Genomic DNA, 20,438 nt, shown 5'->3' with positions numbered 1-20,438 from the left:
TTGATCAAGTATCACCTGCCAATTTATGACTTATTGTTTCTAGACCTACATAATCTGTCCAAAGAGTGTATGAAATTACATAGAAAGCAGAAGAGTGATTGTCTTGTTGTGTGTGTGTGTGTTGGTTGGTTGGTTCAATAAATATGCTCTTTTTAGAGAGCTCACTCTGTAAATTCATAGTTTAGGCCTACATGTTTCAGCTTAATGTTGGGCCCACTCATGTGAAATCACCCACATGCTTGGAATAGTCCTACAAGACCATTATCAAAACTACACATATACAACAATGAACATAATATGTATCTTCCTGTAGGACTATTCCAAGCATTTGGGGGATTTCACATGAATTTTAGAACACCTTTTGGAACACTAGACAGAGCTGCTTAAAAAAGGTACCGGTACAGATATGATTAGAAGAAGCAAAAGTGTGACATTTGTGTCCTTGATTCTCCATTTACCCATTCTGTATTCATTTTTGAGTAGATAAATAGCCTACATTGATTGTGGTTTAGATTTGGTTTAGTGGACATGATGAGACTGGTGTCTTCCTGGTTCTGACCTGCAATCCTGCAAACAGGCCCTCAAAACGTACCTCTTCAAACTTTTCCTATGACAGTTGACTTTCTTAGCTTTTCTGTTCTCATTGCCCATTGTCTAGTCTTTGCTTCTGCTTTCCATGTACTTTTGTGTGTTTTTTTTACTCTGTTTATGTAACCTTGTCTGTTTGTTATGTGCCTATGTAAAAACTCTAAAGCGTCTTTGAGTGTCTTAAAAAGCGCTATTAAAAATAAATGTTTTATTATTATTTATTATTATTATTATTATTAGCAGCAGTAGTAGTAGTAGTAGTAGTAGTATGAATTGCTGGATGGTGTGTTACTCCTCATTTTAAACTTGCTGTGCTATCACTAACTGTAGTTTCCCTAAAAAGTCTTCTGTACTGGCTGGCGGGCACATTTATTATACACGCCAATCACCATCATGGCCACAGTGTGGCGCCAAAGTCTCCATTTTAGTAAAGGCCGTTTTGCTACAATGTTTATCAAGAGAGGCATGGTGTATCAGGGGACAAAGGGATGTTGTAGCCATGGAGGTATTATAGAGAACTAGAGAGATTGAGAAAGTACTGCCTCCATTGATTTTAAATAGTCTATGCTAGACTAGCTACTTCAGCCAAAAAAAGTTTGGAATTCAATGCAGCCATTTTTTTCAAAATGGCATTTCACAGGGCTCAATTCCAGAACCATCTAGTTAGCCAATTAGGTGCCACCTTACAGATAGTAAGGATAGGAGAGAGAGTATGACATCAGTTATGTATATGACATCAGTTATGTGTATGACATCAGTTATGTATATGACATCAGTTATGTGTATGACATCAGTTATGTATATGACATCAGTTATGTATATGACATCAGTTATGTGTATGACATCAGTTATGTATATGACATCAGTTATGTATATGACATCAGTTATGTGTATGACATCAGTTATGTATATGACATCAGTTATGTATATGACATCAGTTATGTGTATGACATCAGTTATGTATATGACATCAGTTATGTATATGACATCAGTTATGTGTATGACATCAGTTCGGATTGGTGGTTGAGCTGGCAATATCCTGCTGGGTGAAAATGGTGCCAGATGTCCGCACATGTTGGACACCATTCTTAAAGATGGTGGGGGCCAGCTAGGATGCTAACTGGCTGAATCTTACCCTCTAATTCCTGAACCCCTGGTTGCAACACTCTGCACTCCCACTGGCCTTTCAGTGACATGACATCAGCTTTCGGATGGTGCATGAGTGTGATTTGCTTGATTGTCCACATCTGAGATGTTTGTCCCCTAGATTAATTATTAATTATGGAAATAAAACTCCATTCTCCACTCAACGTTGAAGCCCACTGGTGCTTATTTGACAGACAGGTAACATCTGAAGTCTTAAGCATCATACACTACTTAATACTACTCTCATTGCTGAGCAAATATACTACATATTGAGTTTAAGCCCAATTCCGAAGTGAAGAATTATGTAGATACCGGCTCAAGCTGGTGTTATGAGTCCAAGTGGATGCTACACATTGGTGGTGGTTAGTGAGGTTTCCCCTTCACTGTAAAGCGCTTTGGGTGCTTTGATAAAGTGCTATATCAATGCAATGTGCTTTTGTTGTTGTTATTGATTTAACAAGTGTAGTCAAAGATGACAGCATCCGTGTCTGCACATACAAAAACAGACCTATAGTCTACATCCTGTTTCTAAATCTGACTCGTTCTGAAATTAATTACAAAATCCTTATAAATTAGATAGGTTCCTGTAAGAAGGGTTATTTGAATAAGGAATGTGTTAAAGACCTAAAAGTTGATATTATCATTTATGATGACATACAGTATTTGACATAACTTTATACTAATATATGATAGACTTTAATGTCTAGCAGATTCCCTTGATTAATTATAGAATTTATTTCTCACATTATTTCTGTTTAGATGCACCGATGGCCATTTGCCACCAGGGGAAGTCTTTTACCAATATTTCAAAAACTCAACCTGCGCTTTAAAGAATTCACCAGCAAGACTGTCGCCATTTTAGTGCTTCCTCACTCTCCAGCAGAGAGTGAGGAGGCAGAGCACTAGTAAAGTGGACCAATCCAAAATGTTCGTTATGTCTGTATGTCACTGCTGGGTATGTTTGTTTGTATATATGTACGTATGTATGTGTGTTTGTATGTATGTGCATACTGTATGTCTGTATGTACATATGTAAAGGATATTCAGTTTATTTCCGTTCTTTTTTGTCACTCCTCTCTGGTGATTTCTAGCTCAAGCATGTGAAAGGGAAAATGCTTCTGGGAACGGAGTTTAACAGTTTGGAAAAATGATTAAGAAGATATTGCCATGGTGACAAACTTTTCTCTTAAGTAATTTAGCAGAAGTCGTACTGTGGGGGGACTTTCAGACCAAACTTCTCCTCTATGTCTCTGAGTTTTAGGATGATGAGTGAGGATTTATTCTTGAGAATGTTTTATCAAAGTTACTTGTAGACATCTTGAAGACAGTAAATAGTGACACTGATTAACTGAATTACTACAATATATGTGTGACAAAATCATCAGCAGCCATTTTTCAGTAACCTAGTTTCCAAAGAGACTGTCTCCTTGTCCCGGTTGTTTTAGTTTTTGGTTTTCCTCTCTCTCTCCCTCTCTCTCTCTCTCTCTCTCTCTCTCTCTCTCTGTCTCTCTTTCTCCCCATCCCCCTCACACCCAGACAAACACAGACCCAGGCGCTGCTGCCTTCTAAGGTCTTCCTGCTGATTTCAGCAGTGCTCCCCTATAATTACCACTCCAGGTGCTGAATTGCAGTTTTTCTTTTTCTTCAAATGGGTTTTTTTTTTAACCGCTATAATACTGGACTCATGGAGCATTTGCTTTCTGCGCTGCCCACAGCTTGATGTCATGAAGTCACTGGGTCTATTCCTGACACATGTAGCATCAAAGAACAAATAAATCATTCCACCTGGACCACAAAGGAATCAAATGTGACTGTGTTTTCCCTTTGCTGGTGAAGGAATGGCTAGACTTTCCCATTCTTTCCCTTTTTTGTATCGCTGAAACTGCCCATTACCAGTGTCAGTGGATGGGCACCAAAAATGTTCCATTACATTTTTTTAGGTCTCGCGCTGGCTGCTTTCTAATGGTTCCCTTCTGTTCCTTTATCTGTCTTACTCGAGGGTTCCTTTCTTGTTCCGTATCTCCCGGTTCCTGCCTCGCACTCCTCAGAGCATTTCACCCCACTGCTCTCTCCCTTCTCCTGTTGTTTTGGTTTTTGTGAATAAGAACCAGATGTTGCTTACTGCTCAGAAAGCAGAAGGGGAGGGGGTGGGGGGGGTGGGGTGGAGGGTTAGTCGGTCGAGCAAAGTATGTCTGTAAGCATAACAGTGACAGAAAGAAAACACAAGGAAGGGAGAGTCACAAGACATGGAGGGAAAACAAGAAGAAGAGAACGAGGAGGAGAAGAAAGACATTTGGGGACCCTTGTCTGTTTCATGTGGTCAGCCTGCTTCACTCTGAGCATTGAAATATCCAGGCTGCCTTTAAGTCTGGTGTGTGTGGGTCTCTGAGAGCGGATGGCGACCAGATGGGCAGAACTGCATTTGGGGCAGTTAGTCAGTGTTTAGGTAAGGGTTGGGGTTGGAGACTCTGAATCAGCAACTCTCAATGTCCGCACTTCCTGACCTCAACAAGGTGTGTGAGGGAGGTGTGAGTGTGTGTGAGTGTGAGTGTATGAAAACACAGAGGGTCACACGAGATGTAGGCCAGTTGAACTCGAGCCTTTGGATGGGGCTAGTTGAGAATTGTTTTACAGAGGCAGGGAGAAATATGAAAGCAAGCCAGGGAAGAGGAAAGTAAGAGTGAAGTTCAAGACAAAGACACACAGGCAACATTTCCAGACATCTGCTCTTGTCCCACTAAATCACATTAGTTAACTTTTCTGAACCGGCTTGTTTGCAGAGAGAACAAGAACAAATGATCTGTTTAAGATGGTGTATAGAAGCTCTTCTTTGAAAGTGGTGGGATGAATGTGTAAGGAAAATTGTGTGTGTGTGTGTGTAGATTTGATTGTCTGAGAGGGATGGATGTGTACAGTAGATGTGTGTCTTTAAGAAGAATAAATGTGTGTGAGGGCGAAGTAGGAGCTGTGCACACTATCATATGGGCTACTCAAACACATGCAAGCTCAGTTTCATACAGCTGCCCGGGCCATTTCCTGTTCTGCAGCTGTAGGAATGCTTTCCACTGGCCTTGGCGGGCCTGAACCAAACACACACACACACACACACACACACACACACACACACACACATACACATACAGATGGCTGTCGGATGTCTCCCACACTAGCACACTTGGGCTCCCAGTGCCGTCCCCGTGCAACACTCAGCTGAATGGGTTTTGTATTGTTATGGCTCCAAACAGAATGGAGAAGATTTGCAAAGGATTTCACCTGTGGAATGAGGAAATCTTTTCCATTTCAGTTCCATCCAAGTCTGCTGTATGTGACCTACTGTGAAGTGAAAGTCGAGTCAAACCAAAAACATAAACCAGTGCTCAATGATTTCTGAGTTCGGGTTTTGCCCTCATGAGTTGGGTTTTCAGAAAGTGGAATTTTTGCTCACAGACATCATCATTTATTGGGTTCATTTTCCACTATTAAAGTGAATTGCCAGTGAAGAGTTGGCAATTACAAAATGGGCATCCAAGATATGTGCAAACACTGAGAAAGGATAAGGAAGACAAGTTTGGACAAGTTTGTAAGTGATATATATTCAGGCAAACAAGATTCAACTTAAATTCAGATTCAAATTCAGATTCAAATCTAGATAGAGAGAGAGAAAGAGAGATATTGAGAGAGAGAGAGAGAGAGAGAAAGAGAGAGAGAGGGAGGGAGGGAGAGAGAGAGAGAGAGAGTGAGAGACAGAGAGAGAGAGGGAGGGAGGGAGAGGGAGAGAGAGAGAGGATGGAAGGAGTGGAAGGGGGGAAAAGAAGAGAAGAAAAACAGACCAAGGATGTTTGCGGTGACTGAAGTGGTTTTAGTTAAAAAGCCTCGTAAAAAAGGGAGCCGTTTTTGCAATGTGGTTGAAATGCATGGGACAGGAAAGAAGACTACAGCAACTAGATGGAAACTAAGTAGTCTTTCTCTTCTTCATTTACAGAAAAAAAAAGATGTAAAGACACTTAGTCAAGAAGCGCAGACTTTTAGAATTTTGCATATTCCAGATGTTGTCGGCGGAATCCACCAGGAGGAAAACTGTTTCTCTGAAAGCAGTCATTCAACAGACCTCGTGTCCACAGTCCACAGTAACCACCCACAATCCACCCAACCACCCCCATTTCTGAGAAAAACCATGACACCTCACCATAGCAAGAGAGAGTGGGAGAGAGAGACAGTAATGGGGTCAAGACAGAGAGAAGGAAAAAACAACCGTTTTGAGAGAGTGGGGATTCATGGATGTGTCTGACACCACAAAAATAATTTCTCAGATGCTAAAAAATTTGGGGGGACAATGGGGGGGGGGGGGGGGGAGAAGATGAAATTACGTTTAGAAAATAACTTTATTTTTTTGCATTCATAAAATACAAAAAGATTGTAGCAAGCAACAACTTGGTCCCTTCCATTAGAATCGTTATAAATATTATTACCATTAACATTGCTATAAGCTGCTTCCTTCGCATTTTAATCTTTCTAGAAAATACATCAGGCTTTAAAGATGTAAATTGTTGTCATCACATGATTACTACCAGGAACACAAGCAGGCTTCACATAAAGAAACCCTCTTTGCTCTCACTTGCTCATACATCGCCCAATGGAGCAACATGATAAAAGTTTGAGAGCAGTTTTGAAAACTGCCATGGAATGCCTCTGTCCAGCAGGACTTGCAATGACACTGATAGAAATAAATTTAAGAGTACAAAGTGGAGAACAATTAAAAAAAAAAAAAACAATACTCATACTAGCCACAACAATAGCAATAGTAGTACAAAACAATAATAACAATAATAGCAAAACACACAATGTACTTCAAATTGTACCAATCGAAAATGCTCTACTCTGAGAGGAATCCATTAAACTGGGTTCAATCAGGAACTGATTAATTCTCTCCACACAACCATCCTCCTCGCTGTACAAAATGGCTGCCACGAGGTCGCCTCAAAGAAGCAGAGAGAGCAGGGGTCTGATGGAATACCATCCTAGCCTGACGCATGCTTTGATTTCAGACTAGGTCTAACAATTACATCATACTGGATATTAAATAATGGTTAATGATAGTGTTACATACCCATTTGTTTAGCCATTTAAGTCATAAAGAGGAATAGAATTTATCTAATCCAAATTCATTTATTTTTTATATTCTATTTTATGCTCCTCTCAGTTCTGATTTCTTTTAAAGTAAGTGCTAAAGGCCTTCCTTTTTTATAATCACATTGAAAGTTTGCTTGGAGTTGGGGAAATTCTTCTTCTTCGAGTTTAGACATGTAGTAGAGTATAAAGGGGTCTGGCAGAAGAATTTCCCCCAAAGTCCCTCTAAGGCAGTCCTCACAATGCACCTTTAACAGTGCATACACATTTTTCTCACACATTCAGTCAATTAGTGGATATTCTGAAAAACGTGCTTAACGTTAGCTTGCTATCATTCAATGATAGCCATTAAAGTTCTCATTCATAATGCTAACCTGTTACCATTATATGTATGTGACAACAAAAATCTGTACCAAATGTGTTTCAAAAATTGGTCTCCTTCAAAACATTCATGTTGAGACACACACAGGGTGTCCTGTACAGCATCTGAGGGGAAAGTGCACTGAGGGATGAAGATATGGAGCGAGCGCCTCCTCCTCCTCCTCCTCACCATGCTCTTGATTAGCAAATGGCTAATGGCTTCAGGGGTAATTTTTACGAGAAGCAAAATGGGGGACACTTTCTGAAGTTGTCTTATGAAAAGATACAAAAGTACAAAAGGTGAATAAAAGAATGCTAACTATACAGCAATACAGCTGGAGTCAAGTTTGAAATAGAGATGTCCAGAAAGGAACAACGGCAGGCAGTCACTAGATGAGAACCTGATAAGAGATATCTCACTGAATACCTGGGTATCCAGTCTTTGCATTTTCTCTCTTGTGTGGGTTTTGTTCAAAGAGCCAGGAGACATAACTGTACAATGTAAATATATAAACATACAACAGACATCTTTCTTTGAATCAGAAAACCTCTTCTTGTCTTTGACCCCCTTCCTTAGCCTCTACAAACCCTATTCAAGTCGTCAACACCATCCCCCTTTTCTTGCTACTTTCCCCAGTACCATATGTACCTTCCATTCTTCTTTAAACTACCCCACTCATCCATTATCACCCAACTCATTTGTCTTTCCTGTGTATCTAATCTCTCGCTGGTCTGTGTCGTACCTTCTCTCTTTACACCTTGTCCAGTAGGGACCTGTGACAATAAAGCAAGCGGCGAGGGGTGCCGTATCTGCGGAAGAAGAGCAGAGCTCCCAGGGTGCAAAGCACGCACGCCAACAAAAAGAGCGGGATCACCACGACCGCAGCTCCAGCCCCGCCCCCCTGGGACTCGTCCATCTCGATGATGATGACCTCCTCGTCCTGGCCGTTCTTCTTGGGCTCCTCGCTGTCGCAGCCCATCCAGCTGCTCAGCACGGATTTGGGGTAGCCGGACTCCACCTTCAGGTGCTGGTTGTTGAACTTCCAGAATTTATTGGCCTTGTAGAAGTAAGTGAATGCTGGGGGGGGGGGGGGGGGGGGGGTAGAAAGCATGATTAGATATGATGGCACCATGGAAAACAATGCTGTGGAGAACATTATTCATCATGGCACTCATTCGTCCATCTGCCTGAATCTCCTTTTCTCTATATATGTCCATATTTAACACCAACACACACACACACATGCACATGCATACACACGCACACGCACACGCACACAGACACACAGACACACACACACACACACACAGTCAAGTTGTGAAGAGAAGCATGTACCTCCATCCTCACTCATCATGGCACCTCTGGGGTTGTTGGGAACTCCTTTCCACACACTGATGGGTTTGGGGTAGTCTGCGTCCACTGACTGTGCGATTTCATTAAAGCGGTAATACCTGAGAGACGGACATAAAAGAAAACAAGTAAGTGGGGTGTGCGCAAAAGGATGCTAAGGGACAAAATAGAAAGAGGAAGAACAATTCAGCGTCATGTGAGGATCTGACTAAGCGACACACTTATCTAATTTTGAAACTGCGGCTTCTCACTGCGGCTTCTCGTCTGTGCTTGTGTGTGTTTGCCACTCACTTGTCTCCCCTGAAGAAATATGTCATGCCAGTAGGAGTGTAGAAGATCGCAGCGTCCAGCTTGTCTTTGGGAAGCCCAGTGCCCAGTTCCTTCAGACTCTTAGGGTAGCCTTTCTCCATGGTGTACTCATTAAACACCCAATACCTTTGATCTATATGTGCGGTGGCAAAAGAAATAGAAAACAAATGAGAGGTCATACGACTGCATCTAGGTGGAATGTTGGGAAATATACGTTCTAAAGAATATCTGGAATTCAACATAGAATTTTAGAACCTTCGATTGTTGCAGAACGGAATCTTATGTTAGAATGTTCAAAAACCTACACCTTTAAGGGTTAAAGACGAAGAGCTAGGCTATGTCTGAATCACTAAAAACAGATGTTGGTGAGATGAGCTCTCATTGAGGGACCCACCCTTGAAGAAAACAAATTTCCCATCGGAGCGTTCATAGGCAGCATTAATGGTGTCTGGCAAGCCCTTGAAGATGTTTTCAATGAGCCGGGGGTATCCTTGCACAACTTTGTTGCCACGCACACGCCACAGCCATTTGTCCTGCATCATAGAGAGAACAGAAACCGTTACAGGGAATTGACACCAAAGTTAAAACCTTTTTGAAGCACTTTCAGTCGCCCATTTGATTCTATTGTTATAAGTCTACCAGTCTATTGTTAGCGATAGAATTTGATTAGAATCGGCGTATAAATTAACACCGGCAGCACTTTACGCACGTATTACGCCCATTGCAAGTAGAGGAAAGTATATTTTAACGCTTCACTTCTATTTTAGAGCGTATGTGAAGCATACATATTCCCAATTCCCGGCTTCCATCCTTGTGCCCTTGAGCAAGGCACTTAACCCCGAGGGACAATAGCCCGTAATATAATTGACAAGGGCTATTGTTAGTCACTTTGGATAAAAGCATCTGCTAAATGAATAAATGTAGATATAAAATGCACACATAGACAGTACATGGATAAGCACATTGTTGTGTCACGTGCAAGCAGTGAGGCCGTGTACGTTGACATTTCACTCTGGCTTACGTCTGGCTTACGTCTGGCTTATGTCTGACTTATGTTTGACTTATGTCTGGCTTATGTTTGGCTTGCGATCAACATTTCGAGGTAAAGCTTCTACTGAGTCAATCTCTCACTTCAATTCCCCAGATAAGGATGAATGAATGCATGCCAAGGAGATGAGGCCCACATCTGGCAAAGATCCAGCCTAGCTCTGCAGCAGGCCCGGACCTTATCTGTCTGCTTTCCCCACTGCAGGGTGAACTACTGTCTGGACTGGAGTCAACTCGGTCTCTTCACATAAAGTCTCACCTTGAAGACAAACATCTCTCCTCTCAACGTAGCGATGGTATCAAAGTGACCCTCACAGACATCAGGGCCGTGAGTGGGCCTTCGGTCAGGCTTGCGGGTGGGCTTCGGAGGAGCGGGCGGTGCCCCAGTCCTGGTTCCTGTGGAAAGAGGTGAAATCAGTCCTTTCTGAAATCTTAGCACTCAGTGTGCATGAACCTTGCCCCAGGGGTGACTAAAAGACCATTTACACCAACAAAACTATAACAATAACGGCAACGCTCTAGCTAATATGAATGACAATATCCGCACATGACCTATAACAATAACGAACCCGCATATCGTTGTAGTTATAGTTATCTTTATTTATTGTCCCTCCCTAGCCAGGTCTTACAAAGGCAAACAGAACAATAAAACAATTTAAAAATAAGAAGAGTACAAGGGACTATGCAAACTGGTAAGAACAAACAGCTATGACTACACATTACACACAGAACAAACAGATAAACAAAGAAAGGAAATTGAAATAAAAAAATTACTCACCATAGATCTGCTGGATTCCTAGGCGGTCATCGTCTGGCAGTTCAAAGTTCTCTGTGTCCATCCACTGGTAGAAAGGTGCCATGATGGCCGAGGGATTATTGGAGTGCTCAAGACCCAGGGCATGGCCGAGCTCATGCACAGCCACCAGGAATATATCATTACCTGGGACAGACGGGGAGAGAGAGAGAGACCATGAGAGAGAGAGAGAGACCATGAGAGAGAGAGAGATATTTAGAGCATTCTACATTTTTTAAATGTACAACCGTGTAAAGATTCAATTGTGTAGTCTCTGAGCACATTCTGGCCCACCATGAGTTAGCCATGTATCGCTTACCCCCTTGGTCCACATTGCCTGTCGTCCATGGCTCTGCACTGTCAAAGTGAGTGTCGCCCCCAATGCCTGGTCCAGGGAAATAAGCATGGGCCAAGAATCCCCCTTCACCATCAAAAGGTGTACTGTCACCATGGAAGCCCTCAGCGAAGAAGAGCATGATATCTGCAAACTTGTCAACTTTGCCCTTGATGTGGTTGTAGGGGATCTCGCGGAACCGGAGCGGAATCACGTTTTCCCACACCCTAAAGGCCTTCCTGATGGCCTCGTAGGTCTCACGCTCTCCTACTTTTGGAGTGTGGTTCTGTATGCTGAAATGAAGAGAGGGAGATGGATTCATTTTATTATATTTCCACTATAATTTGTTTAGTTTATTACATTGAGTCTACGTATTTTATAACATGTGCAACATTCTGCATAGCCATGGATTTTAATCGTAATCAACTGCGTATTCACATTATACTTTATTTCAGACAAAAAGTAATAATTAAACTCAGCTTACTGGAACCATATGTTTGGTCTCAACCTTCTTTGCCATTTTGCATGTTAGGCTGTGATTCTATCAGGACAGGGCCCTCACCTGTAAGTGATCTCTCTTTTGTCCCACTTGAGGCCCTGTATAACGTAGCGTTTTCTCCTGAGGTTGCTCTTCAGTTCGGATCCAAACTTATCAGGCACACCGCAGCGAGGCCGCTTCATTGCCCTGCAGAAAACACAGCGGGAATGACACCCTCAGCACATTTTATAAAACAATAGGCAAACGGTGCGATATACCATGAGAATGTCACGGTCAAGTCTGCAGGATCGGATCATGAGTGGTTTGTGTTGGCTCTCTCCGATATAGCCTGAAGGTTTAGCACTTACGTCATGGTGGCGGGGTCGATAGTTCCCGTGATGGTGAGCCCGTAGAACTTCTGCATGGCGGAGATGGCACTGCGGATGGACTGAGGGGAGCGGATGGCCTGAGCCCGAACATCGCCTGGTGGCAGGTAGCCATACTGCTGCAGCCACGCCTGAGAAAGACAAAAGTCAGAAAATATCAGGAAGTCTGTTTCATTGTTGGGAAACTTGTAAGAAAAGGGTTCTCGATCATCTCAAAAAACCTTACTCAATCAAGTATTTCCACTTTTGGAGATGGAGTAATAGTGTAGTGTAGTATAGTGGAATGTCTATACCAATATATCTCATTCATGTCTAATGTACATTGTCAATAATGGCAATAGTTTGACTTAGGTTTTATTTAATATTTATATTTTATATTTTATATTAATATTTTCATAACTTCATACTGTATGGCATATGTGTAAAATGCATATATCTTTATGATTTTGATCTGTTGTATGCATCATATTCAGTGTCAGAGTGTCACTTTTTTCATATTGTTGAAATGCCTGCATTTCAAATTCCATGACTTCTAATTCTACATCCTCTACATGACAAAATGCAACCTTGCGCCTTGTACAAATTCCATGTAATATGACCCAAACCAGATATCCTGATTTTTTAGCGGTGCTGTCACAGAGCGAGCCATCATACCCACACGGAACACAAAGCTAATCCACAAGTAGCACCCATGTATGTATGAGATGGAGCACATTCCATTGGGATTACCGCCCAGTGCTGACACAGTGTCTAAAGGACTCACCACCAAATGGGAGCTACAGGCAGAACACCACTCATCAGCCATTAATCATATGAAATTATGTGTGTGTGTGTGTGTGTGTGTGTGTGTGTGTGACGCTTTGCATGCTCAGGTTCTGTATAAGCCTGTACCAGGTCTAAAGGGGCATACCTGAGGCTGATTCATCTGGTTTCCTTTGTATCTGACCTGACCTGATGTTTTCCGATAACAACGTCCAACTGCTGATTTAGTGTCATTAACTCTCATAAGCCTTATTTATATGCCATAATCGGTGTATATGTCAAGAGAAGAGACTGAAATGTGAGACAGAAGTCAGAACTGAAAGCAATATTAGTTTATCAGCATTCTGTGTTTTACATCTTCTCACTCTTTCTTTTGGTCACATAGAGCTCTCACTGGGAACCACCTATGTTTATCTAATGATTTCTATGTGTCTATAATGCAGTAAGAGTAGGTTATTATTTCCAGCCATACATTTTTTCAGATTATAGCCTCTGCATTCCCTTTAAAAATGTATATTGCCAACAGAATAACATTGATATTGCTGTAATTGCTGTTCTGTACCAAAATAAACATATATTTGCTAGTATATTTGCTAGTCCCACAAAGCTACTACATAGACCAGATCTATTACCTCCTACTCTAGATATTAACCATCACATATTATCCATCTGTCAGGTGCACGCATATAGGACCCCTTTGTTATACTTATGTCTACTGTTAGAATTGCAACCTAAATATATTAAAAGGGGGAAAACAGGCAAATTAAATAAAAAAGAATGTCATCGTACCCTACAAAGAACTTGGCATGGCAGATGACTTGTGGTGTGGGCATTTTTGTGCAGTATATAAAGTTGGGGGGAAGAACTAAGAGTCAACTACAGTACCACGTAGTTCCATTCTCTGAGTCCTAGAAGACTGTTTATGGCACTATTAAGACTGTGCCTGCACTGTGCACTCTTCTGAACCATAACAACAAAGGAAAACTTGTTTTAAACCTTTCCACAGAGAAAATGTCGACTTCAGTCCAGCGACAACAGTGAGCTGTTTCTGGAGAGGTTTTTGTCTGAGACTCATATTGCAGAGACGTGTTACAAACTAAAAGGAAGGGCAGGCCGAAAAGGTCAGAAAGGAAGGAAGAGCGAGCACATTTCATTTTCACATGAACATGAACTAGTTTAATACACCAAGATAATAAAAAGGCAGCCACGAGGTAACACCAGGCAGTAACTTAAGAAAAATATCCTTTTTGCATTAAATCTGTCGCTGATCAAAAAGTGATTTGATGGCTCAGCATTGTTTTTTATGGTCAGAATTTTTGTATGAAGTTAATAACATTTTCCGATCGTCCTATCCTGAGTCTTTAATGCCTTTTAGAGAGACTTAAGAGACCTATGCAAGGCTTCAGCAAACATCTCAACAGCTATTGTGTGGAGTTTTTTAATAACGCCTCAAGAGGCACAAAATTGCCATGACTCAGTCACTGGCAGCAGGATTACATGACTAATGGTCACATGTAGCTGTTGGAGGCTTCAGAGCTCCAGATGATTTTAGATGAGACTGAGAAGATCTCGCGTTATCACCTTGTGAGACAGGCTTTAGACAGTTTGTGTGGTTACGTTAAGTATGGCAGTCATTTGTGTTGCTGTCTTGAAAATATTGGTCTTAGTCAGTCATTAAAATAAGCGGACCACGCAAGTCAATAGCTCCTATTAATTAATGACTTGAATTTAGTTGAGAAATGTATTTTAAATGTATTTTTGAGACATTTAAAATTGGGACACTTGACAATTGTGACACTCTCTGTGACCGCACCAAGAATTCCAGTGTAATCATTGTACTTTTATATATGGCCTCAATTTGAGACAAACCTCTGATGTATTTGTATGAGAGTGCCGGTTGAATGTGTGTGTGTGTGTGTGTGTGTGTGTGTGTGCCGTGCCATGCCATGCTATGCTGTGCTGTGCCTTTCCTTTTGCAGACAGTGCCTCTTGGTTCACCGCAAATGCTAACAGCAAAATTAAAAGGAATTTCTCTGTAATGCCACAAGTATGACAGTTTTACAGTCCTCTCACTGCTCAAACCCATCTCCTCCTCACAGGGATCTCCACCATTCTGTGCTGCACTCACCCACTCAGTCTAAGAGAGTGTAAAACGTTTGTTTTCTCTTGAGTGTGAATATAATGGTTAATCATAGCTCAGTAGAAGGCGGGTTAAGATATTAATATTATGGGTGAATGATGTATGATGTTGGGGGAAGGAGACGATTGGTTGATGTGAGTGCAGGGGTGAGGAAGTGAAGGGGTAGGGCACAATTGAACACCTTCAGTGCTTTACTGTGCACAGACATGGCCAAAGCAAACAGGTCTGGGGAGAGGGTGGAGGTGGGCTAAGGTCGAACAACAAGGCTCAGTTATACGCAACCACTGTAGATTTAGGGTCAGCTCTTTTTTTTTCTGACTCATGGTCTCCTTAAATCTCTCAAACACACAGACACACACACACACACACATATAATGACACAAGAAATCATCAGAAAATTCCTCTGGTTTTGTGACCCCATTTTTGTCAGTAGTAGTCAGACCCTAAACTGAGTGGCAACCAAACCTCTTCCTTTTGTGTCATTCCTCTCTCTCTCTCTCTCTCTCTCTCTCTGCCAGCCTAATTCGTAGCTCCAGCACGGGGGCTCTGGCAACCCTCTAAAACCACTCTTTGCTCTGTCACTCTGCGTTGTCAGATATCTCCTCAGGCTGCCAACATCAACTCCCAGAACCCCCGTCTGCTCAGGAACTCCCTGCAGCCGCCATCAAAGGTGTGCTTTATGGCTGGGCTTACGGAGAGTAAGGCCAGCCGTGTATGTGAGGCCGTGATTCAGCAGAAGCATGGTAAACACTCACAGACTGGTCAAATCTACAGCCCTGGACAAAACAGTCATGTCCACAGAGGAACGTTTTTGGGTGGTAGTGCGCTAATAGGGCTGTGGACGCAGGAAATGATCAAGGCTTAATGCAGGGTCGTTTGAAGCATAGGGTCATTTTTTGTAATACAAAAGATACATACTTTTTGACACGATTTTTCTATTTTCAAATTATCCAACTGGATCCAATCGAAGTTATACATTTTTGTGAGTTTTTTTTGTGTGTGTTGGTATTAGAGGAGAAGGTGACTAACTATCCAATAACTAAAACCTCATGCCATAGTTAAGAGTGAAGAGTCGTGTTTTTGTGTCATAGAAAGAATCTTTGCTTTTTGGTGTTTTAAATCGTATTTCTTTTTAAAAGCTTTCCGATGCTATATCACCATTTGCCCTGAAGAATCAGACATGACTTTAGCATTTACATGGCAAGAGTGTGGAGGTAAATTGAGGAAAATGTTATCTAGAATACATTAAAAACAAATAGCAGTGTTTTCTTCACTCACCCACCCCCCTTTGCCATTCCCTGGTAAATGAGTCAGTAGCTAGATTAACTTTCAATCATCTTCCAAGGTCTGCCTTCAAGAGACATTAAAACGTAGCTAACATTAGTTCAGATTTCACCATGCTTGTGTTAAGATAGATTGTGTTAAGTCCCTAATCTAATAATAATGGTTTTAAATGTATACAGGTGTGCTGTTGAAGTCTGCTTGACAGCCCTGTCAATAGAATGTTGCAGTATAGTCTATGTGAGAGGTTTCAAGTGTCTCTGTAATAAGTTGTGGTAATTATGTAGGTTGGGTCATTGGTTATGATTTATCGTTGATTTCTTGTCAACATTCTGAACAAATCTATGTAGAACCTTATGAAAATCCCATGCAAATATCAATACCATCTATAAATTAGGGAAACTCCGGTGTAACAACAACCTACGGTCTATTTTTGGATGATAACGAGTGTAGGCCACATTTTTGTTTGGGACCAAAATGACTTGAACAGACTTTCACCAGACAAGATGGCTGCCACTGGAATAAAAACAAGATAGTGCACTGACTGCACAAACAATAATTTTCATACCCTTTCTTTACACTAACAAAGGTAAAAAAATACTTCAGTTTGTCTGCAGAGACTCTCCATAGCATAGACCTATACTGATTTTTTTAGCCTAGTTCATGGTTTAAAAAGAAGCTATTCATTTTGACATAGCGAAGTTGCCCCGAAATGCTGTATTCAGTTGTAAATGTATATTACTTAAAACTTCATCAATATATGTTGTTTTTTGGTCCTAAACGAAAATTTACACTCGTTATCATCCACAAATAGACTAGGAATTTCCCTTAACATTGAGCACAGTTGAACCTAATTTGATCAAGGAGCAACAACTGTCAAGTACGTGGATAGGTGACACCTCAACCAGCTCACGGTTGCATATGATACATATTGAAGAGGTTCATTAGGCTTACTGTATTACTAATTCTTACTGTTTCTCTGTTACTCTGTTTTCTCTGTTTTCTCTGTCTTACAGAGAAACAGTAAGAATTTGCATATGATACAGTCAAATAAACAAAATAGTGGGTAGTGTACTGTACTGTGAGTGAACATAAACAAATATTGATGGCTTGGTTGCCATGCATTCTGAAATGATAATGTCCATGCATGCCATATATTTATAGAGATTTCAAAAGTAAAGATATATATCATTGAGAGGAAATCAGAACCTGAAAAACTGCTGCAAAACAAATCCTGCACTATTAATCATAACACCAACAGGACAAAGATGATGACTAAACTTAAAACATTAATTCTTCCATGCGATTATTTAATGTGATCTTCAAAGTAGAAACATGCTTGAACAAGTACATCAGAGGTGCAGAGAATCACATTCAACTGTCTGGCAAGACTCATTGGCAAGGTGTTGTGTTAAAAATGTTTCTCCTGGCCAATATTTTGTTGGCCTCTTTCACTCTCTCTCTCTCTCTCACATACACACACTGGGAGGGAGAGAGAGAGAAAGAGAGAGAGAGGCGCAGACAGACAGACAGACACAAACATACACACACACATTAGCCCACCCACCCATAGGTTTTTTTGTGGTTTAGGTGTTTTTAAGTTTTGCTGTTTTTTGATATGCATAATTCTAAATGACATGGTAACTGTCAATGTCCTTCGGAAAGTTTTGTTGCCACCAACATACCATTTAGGCAATTTCCCTTCAAACATCTGCTATAAAGCTTTAAGAACAAATATTTCCACCAAAAAAGTAATGGTGAAACGATTGACAATGAAACTCAATAAAAGGGCTCACCATTTGTATCCAAAAGTAGCAAGCTAACTAGTTCAAAGCTAATGTATTCATCTGGCAAATTGGCAAAGCTGAAGTTGTCTTTGAACTGATGATTGGCATGTTGTAAAAGCTGTACATTTTCAGTGTGGTTTCTGACAAGGGCCAAACTAGTAGCCCAGGTGTCTCCTTTCGATGTCCCTGGGTGAGACCCTGGGCAATGTAGGGACGTATTAAGGGGTAAAATGAACACAAACTGAGAAACGGACTGACTGACTCAGTTGTTCCCTTATGATCTGTGCCAACGGAGGGGAGAAAAACAGAAACACAATTTCAGTCATCATTGGCTGGATCTCTGTCTTTTACACACACACACACACACACACACACACACACACACACAAGCGCGTGCCCACCCAACACACGCACGCACGCACGCACACACACACACACACACACACACACACACACACACACACACACACACAAACAAACACAAACACACAAACACACACAGCCTCTCATTGCAACTCTGCACTTAGACAAACTGTTTTTCTTTCACTCTCATTCTACCACACAAACACACAACTTTTGACAGATATTCAGTCATTTTGGCTGCACATCTCCCAGGTGAATGGACACTAATAGCCCGAGCTCTTTTCCTCAAGACTGTTCCACTTTGGAAACTTTTAAGGCCTAGTATCATTTGATTTGAACACAGATGTCATTTCTACCAACCAGGGATATAAAGAACTCATCATTATTCCTCTGTCTGTGAACTTTGTATATGTATGCCTATGTTGCAATAGGCCTACTACCTAAAAAGGAATTTCCTAAATAACTGCTTTATTTGTTTCCATTGCAACATACTAGTGTTAAGACAGTGACTCAAATGCTGATCACTAGTCGGGGATTTAGCATGGATAGGGAAATTACTGCCATAAGCAGACAGATTTATATGTACTTTACTGTATATGCCATGGTCAAAGGTAGAGGCCATAAAGGATTATTACAGTCTACACATGCTATGTAATTATTTGTGCAATTTCATATTCCCCCCCCCCGACACACACACACACACACACACACTCCTTAGACTTAAGCTGACCACATCTGTCTGGCTCACCTACATCAATGGCAAGGTCACTATGACTCAAGACAGGACATTATTAACTCCTTGTGTCATTTAGGTAGGCCTAACTAATGCAAGGGAAAATGAGGACTGCCTGCACCTCTCACTACAGGCTATATCTACATTATTTTGTCTCCGTTTGTCATCAAGACAAATAGTACACGCAAGTCAAAGAAATCAGAAGCAAATCAATATTTTTGTGGCTGAAGCCTATTTAAACATGTCTCTAAATTGACTTAAGAACTTTCAAAAATCAAGTTGTTCATATAGCCTTGGAATTCTTTTAAATAGGCTAGAGCAGAAATTGTGCATGTGAGCTTCAGGCAAATATGACAATTAAGGAATAGCTTACCTCTGGTCTCACTTCTCCGTCCGTCGTTGCTCCTTGGACCAACAATATACTTGCCAGTGCACCGAACAATAACCTCAACATCTTCAGCCGATATAACATTCCAAATGGTAGCCTAAAAACTGTCCAAAATAAGTGACACTCCCAAAAGTAGTGGGGAAGAACAGAAGTGGGGAAGAATTTTACATTAAAGGTTTATGCGGCCGTGGAAACAGCGAAAAAAAAGTCCTATTTGCCAGAATTTCTCGTTTTGTCCGTAGGCAATATTATTCCAACACCTGAGTGATGAAATTAGCTATTAAAGCCAGTTCACGTTCCAACACCCCAGTCAATAAATATTTTAATGAGTCTTCATGGGGAAAAAAATTACTTGAGTTATCCTATATGCCTACAAGAATAGGCCTAAAAATCCCTATCACATACAGCATTCCAGTCTATGGTGTGATATTAAATCTGTCAGCTCAGTTTAAGTTCCATTCTTCACCGATTGTCTCTTGTCTTGATTGTCTCTTGTCTTATTTTTTCGTCTGCCCTGCTTAGCTGTTGACGTGGTTGTCTACTTCAGCAGAGTTAGGAAGAGTGGTACCCCCTCCTCTCTCTACGTCTCTCTCTTTCTCTCACGCACACGCACACGCACACGCACAAACACACACACACACACACACACACACACACACACACTCAAACTTTCTCTAACAACAAAATGCAAGGCAGGTTAACTAGGCTATGCTATGTTTAGTTAGCCTAGGCCTACCTCAACAACTTAGTTGCCTGTATGTACTATTCCTTGTTATCACATGTGAGATGGAAGGATAAAACAACTATCTTATATTGTCTTTTAATAGCAATAGAAACAGGACTTGCCAGCTGTGCTGGTTGCCGCTACACCTAGCCTGTTACTGACACCTAGCGTTAGTTCTGCTGCTTGCACAGACTGTTTTAGGCAGTGAGGAAAAGGGAAGTGAAGTCAGTAGCTGTCTACGGTAGCTGTCATGCTTGGCTGCAATTGCAAACAATTCAGAGGAGAAACGTGTTTACAACACTAATCATTTTGATGACAATGATGTATAAATGTGAACACAG

General features: G+C 41.2%; 1 protein-coding gene across 1 annotated transcript; it reads right to left on the bottom strand.

The window, feature by feature from the left end:
- Positions 1-6,097: 6,097 nt before the first annotated feature.
- mmp14a (matrix metallopeptidase 14a (membrane-inserted)) lies at positions 6,098-19,952 on the bottom strand. Its single transcript, XM_042069836.1, has 10 exons — positions 19,359-19,952; positions 11,902-12,050; positions 11,618-11,740; positions 11,041-11,348; positions 10,707-10,868; positions 10,188-10,324; positions 9,276-9,414; positions 8,864-9,014; positions 8,558-8,673; positions 6,098-8,299 (listed from the first exon to the last, which is right to left on the bottom strand). Exons 1-10 carry the CDS (start codon positions 19,455-19,457, stop codon positions 7,974-7,976), a joined length of 1,710 nt encoding a protein of 569 aa, XP_041925770.1. The 5' UTR covers positions 19,458-19,952; the 3' UTR covers positions 6,098-7,973.
- Positions 19,953-20,438: the final 486 nt, after the last annotated feature.

The sequence above is a fragment of the Alosa sapidissima genome, chromosome 18 (genome assembly GCF_018492685.1).
Source record: "Alosa sapidissima isolate fAloSap1 chromosome 18, fAloSap1.pri, whole genome shotgun sequence".
NCBI lineage: Eukaryota > Metazoa > Chordata > Actinopteri > Clupeiformes > Clupeidae > Alosa > Alosa sapidissima.
Note: the sequence above shows the minus strand (reverse complement) of the source record. Positions and strands in the feature narration are given on the sequence as shown.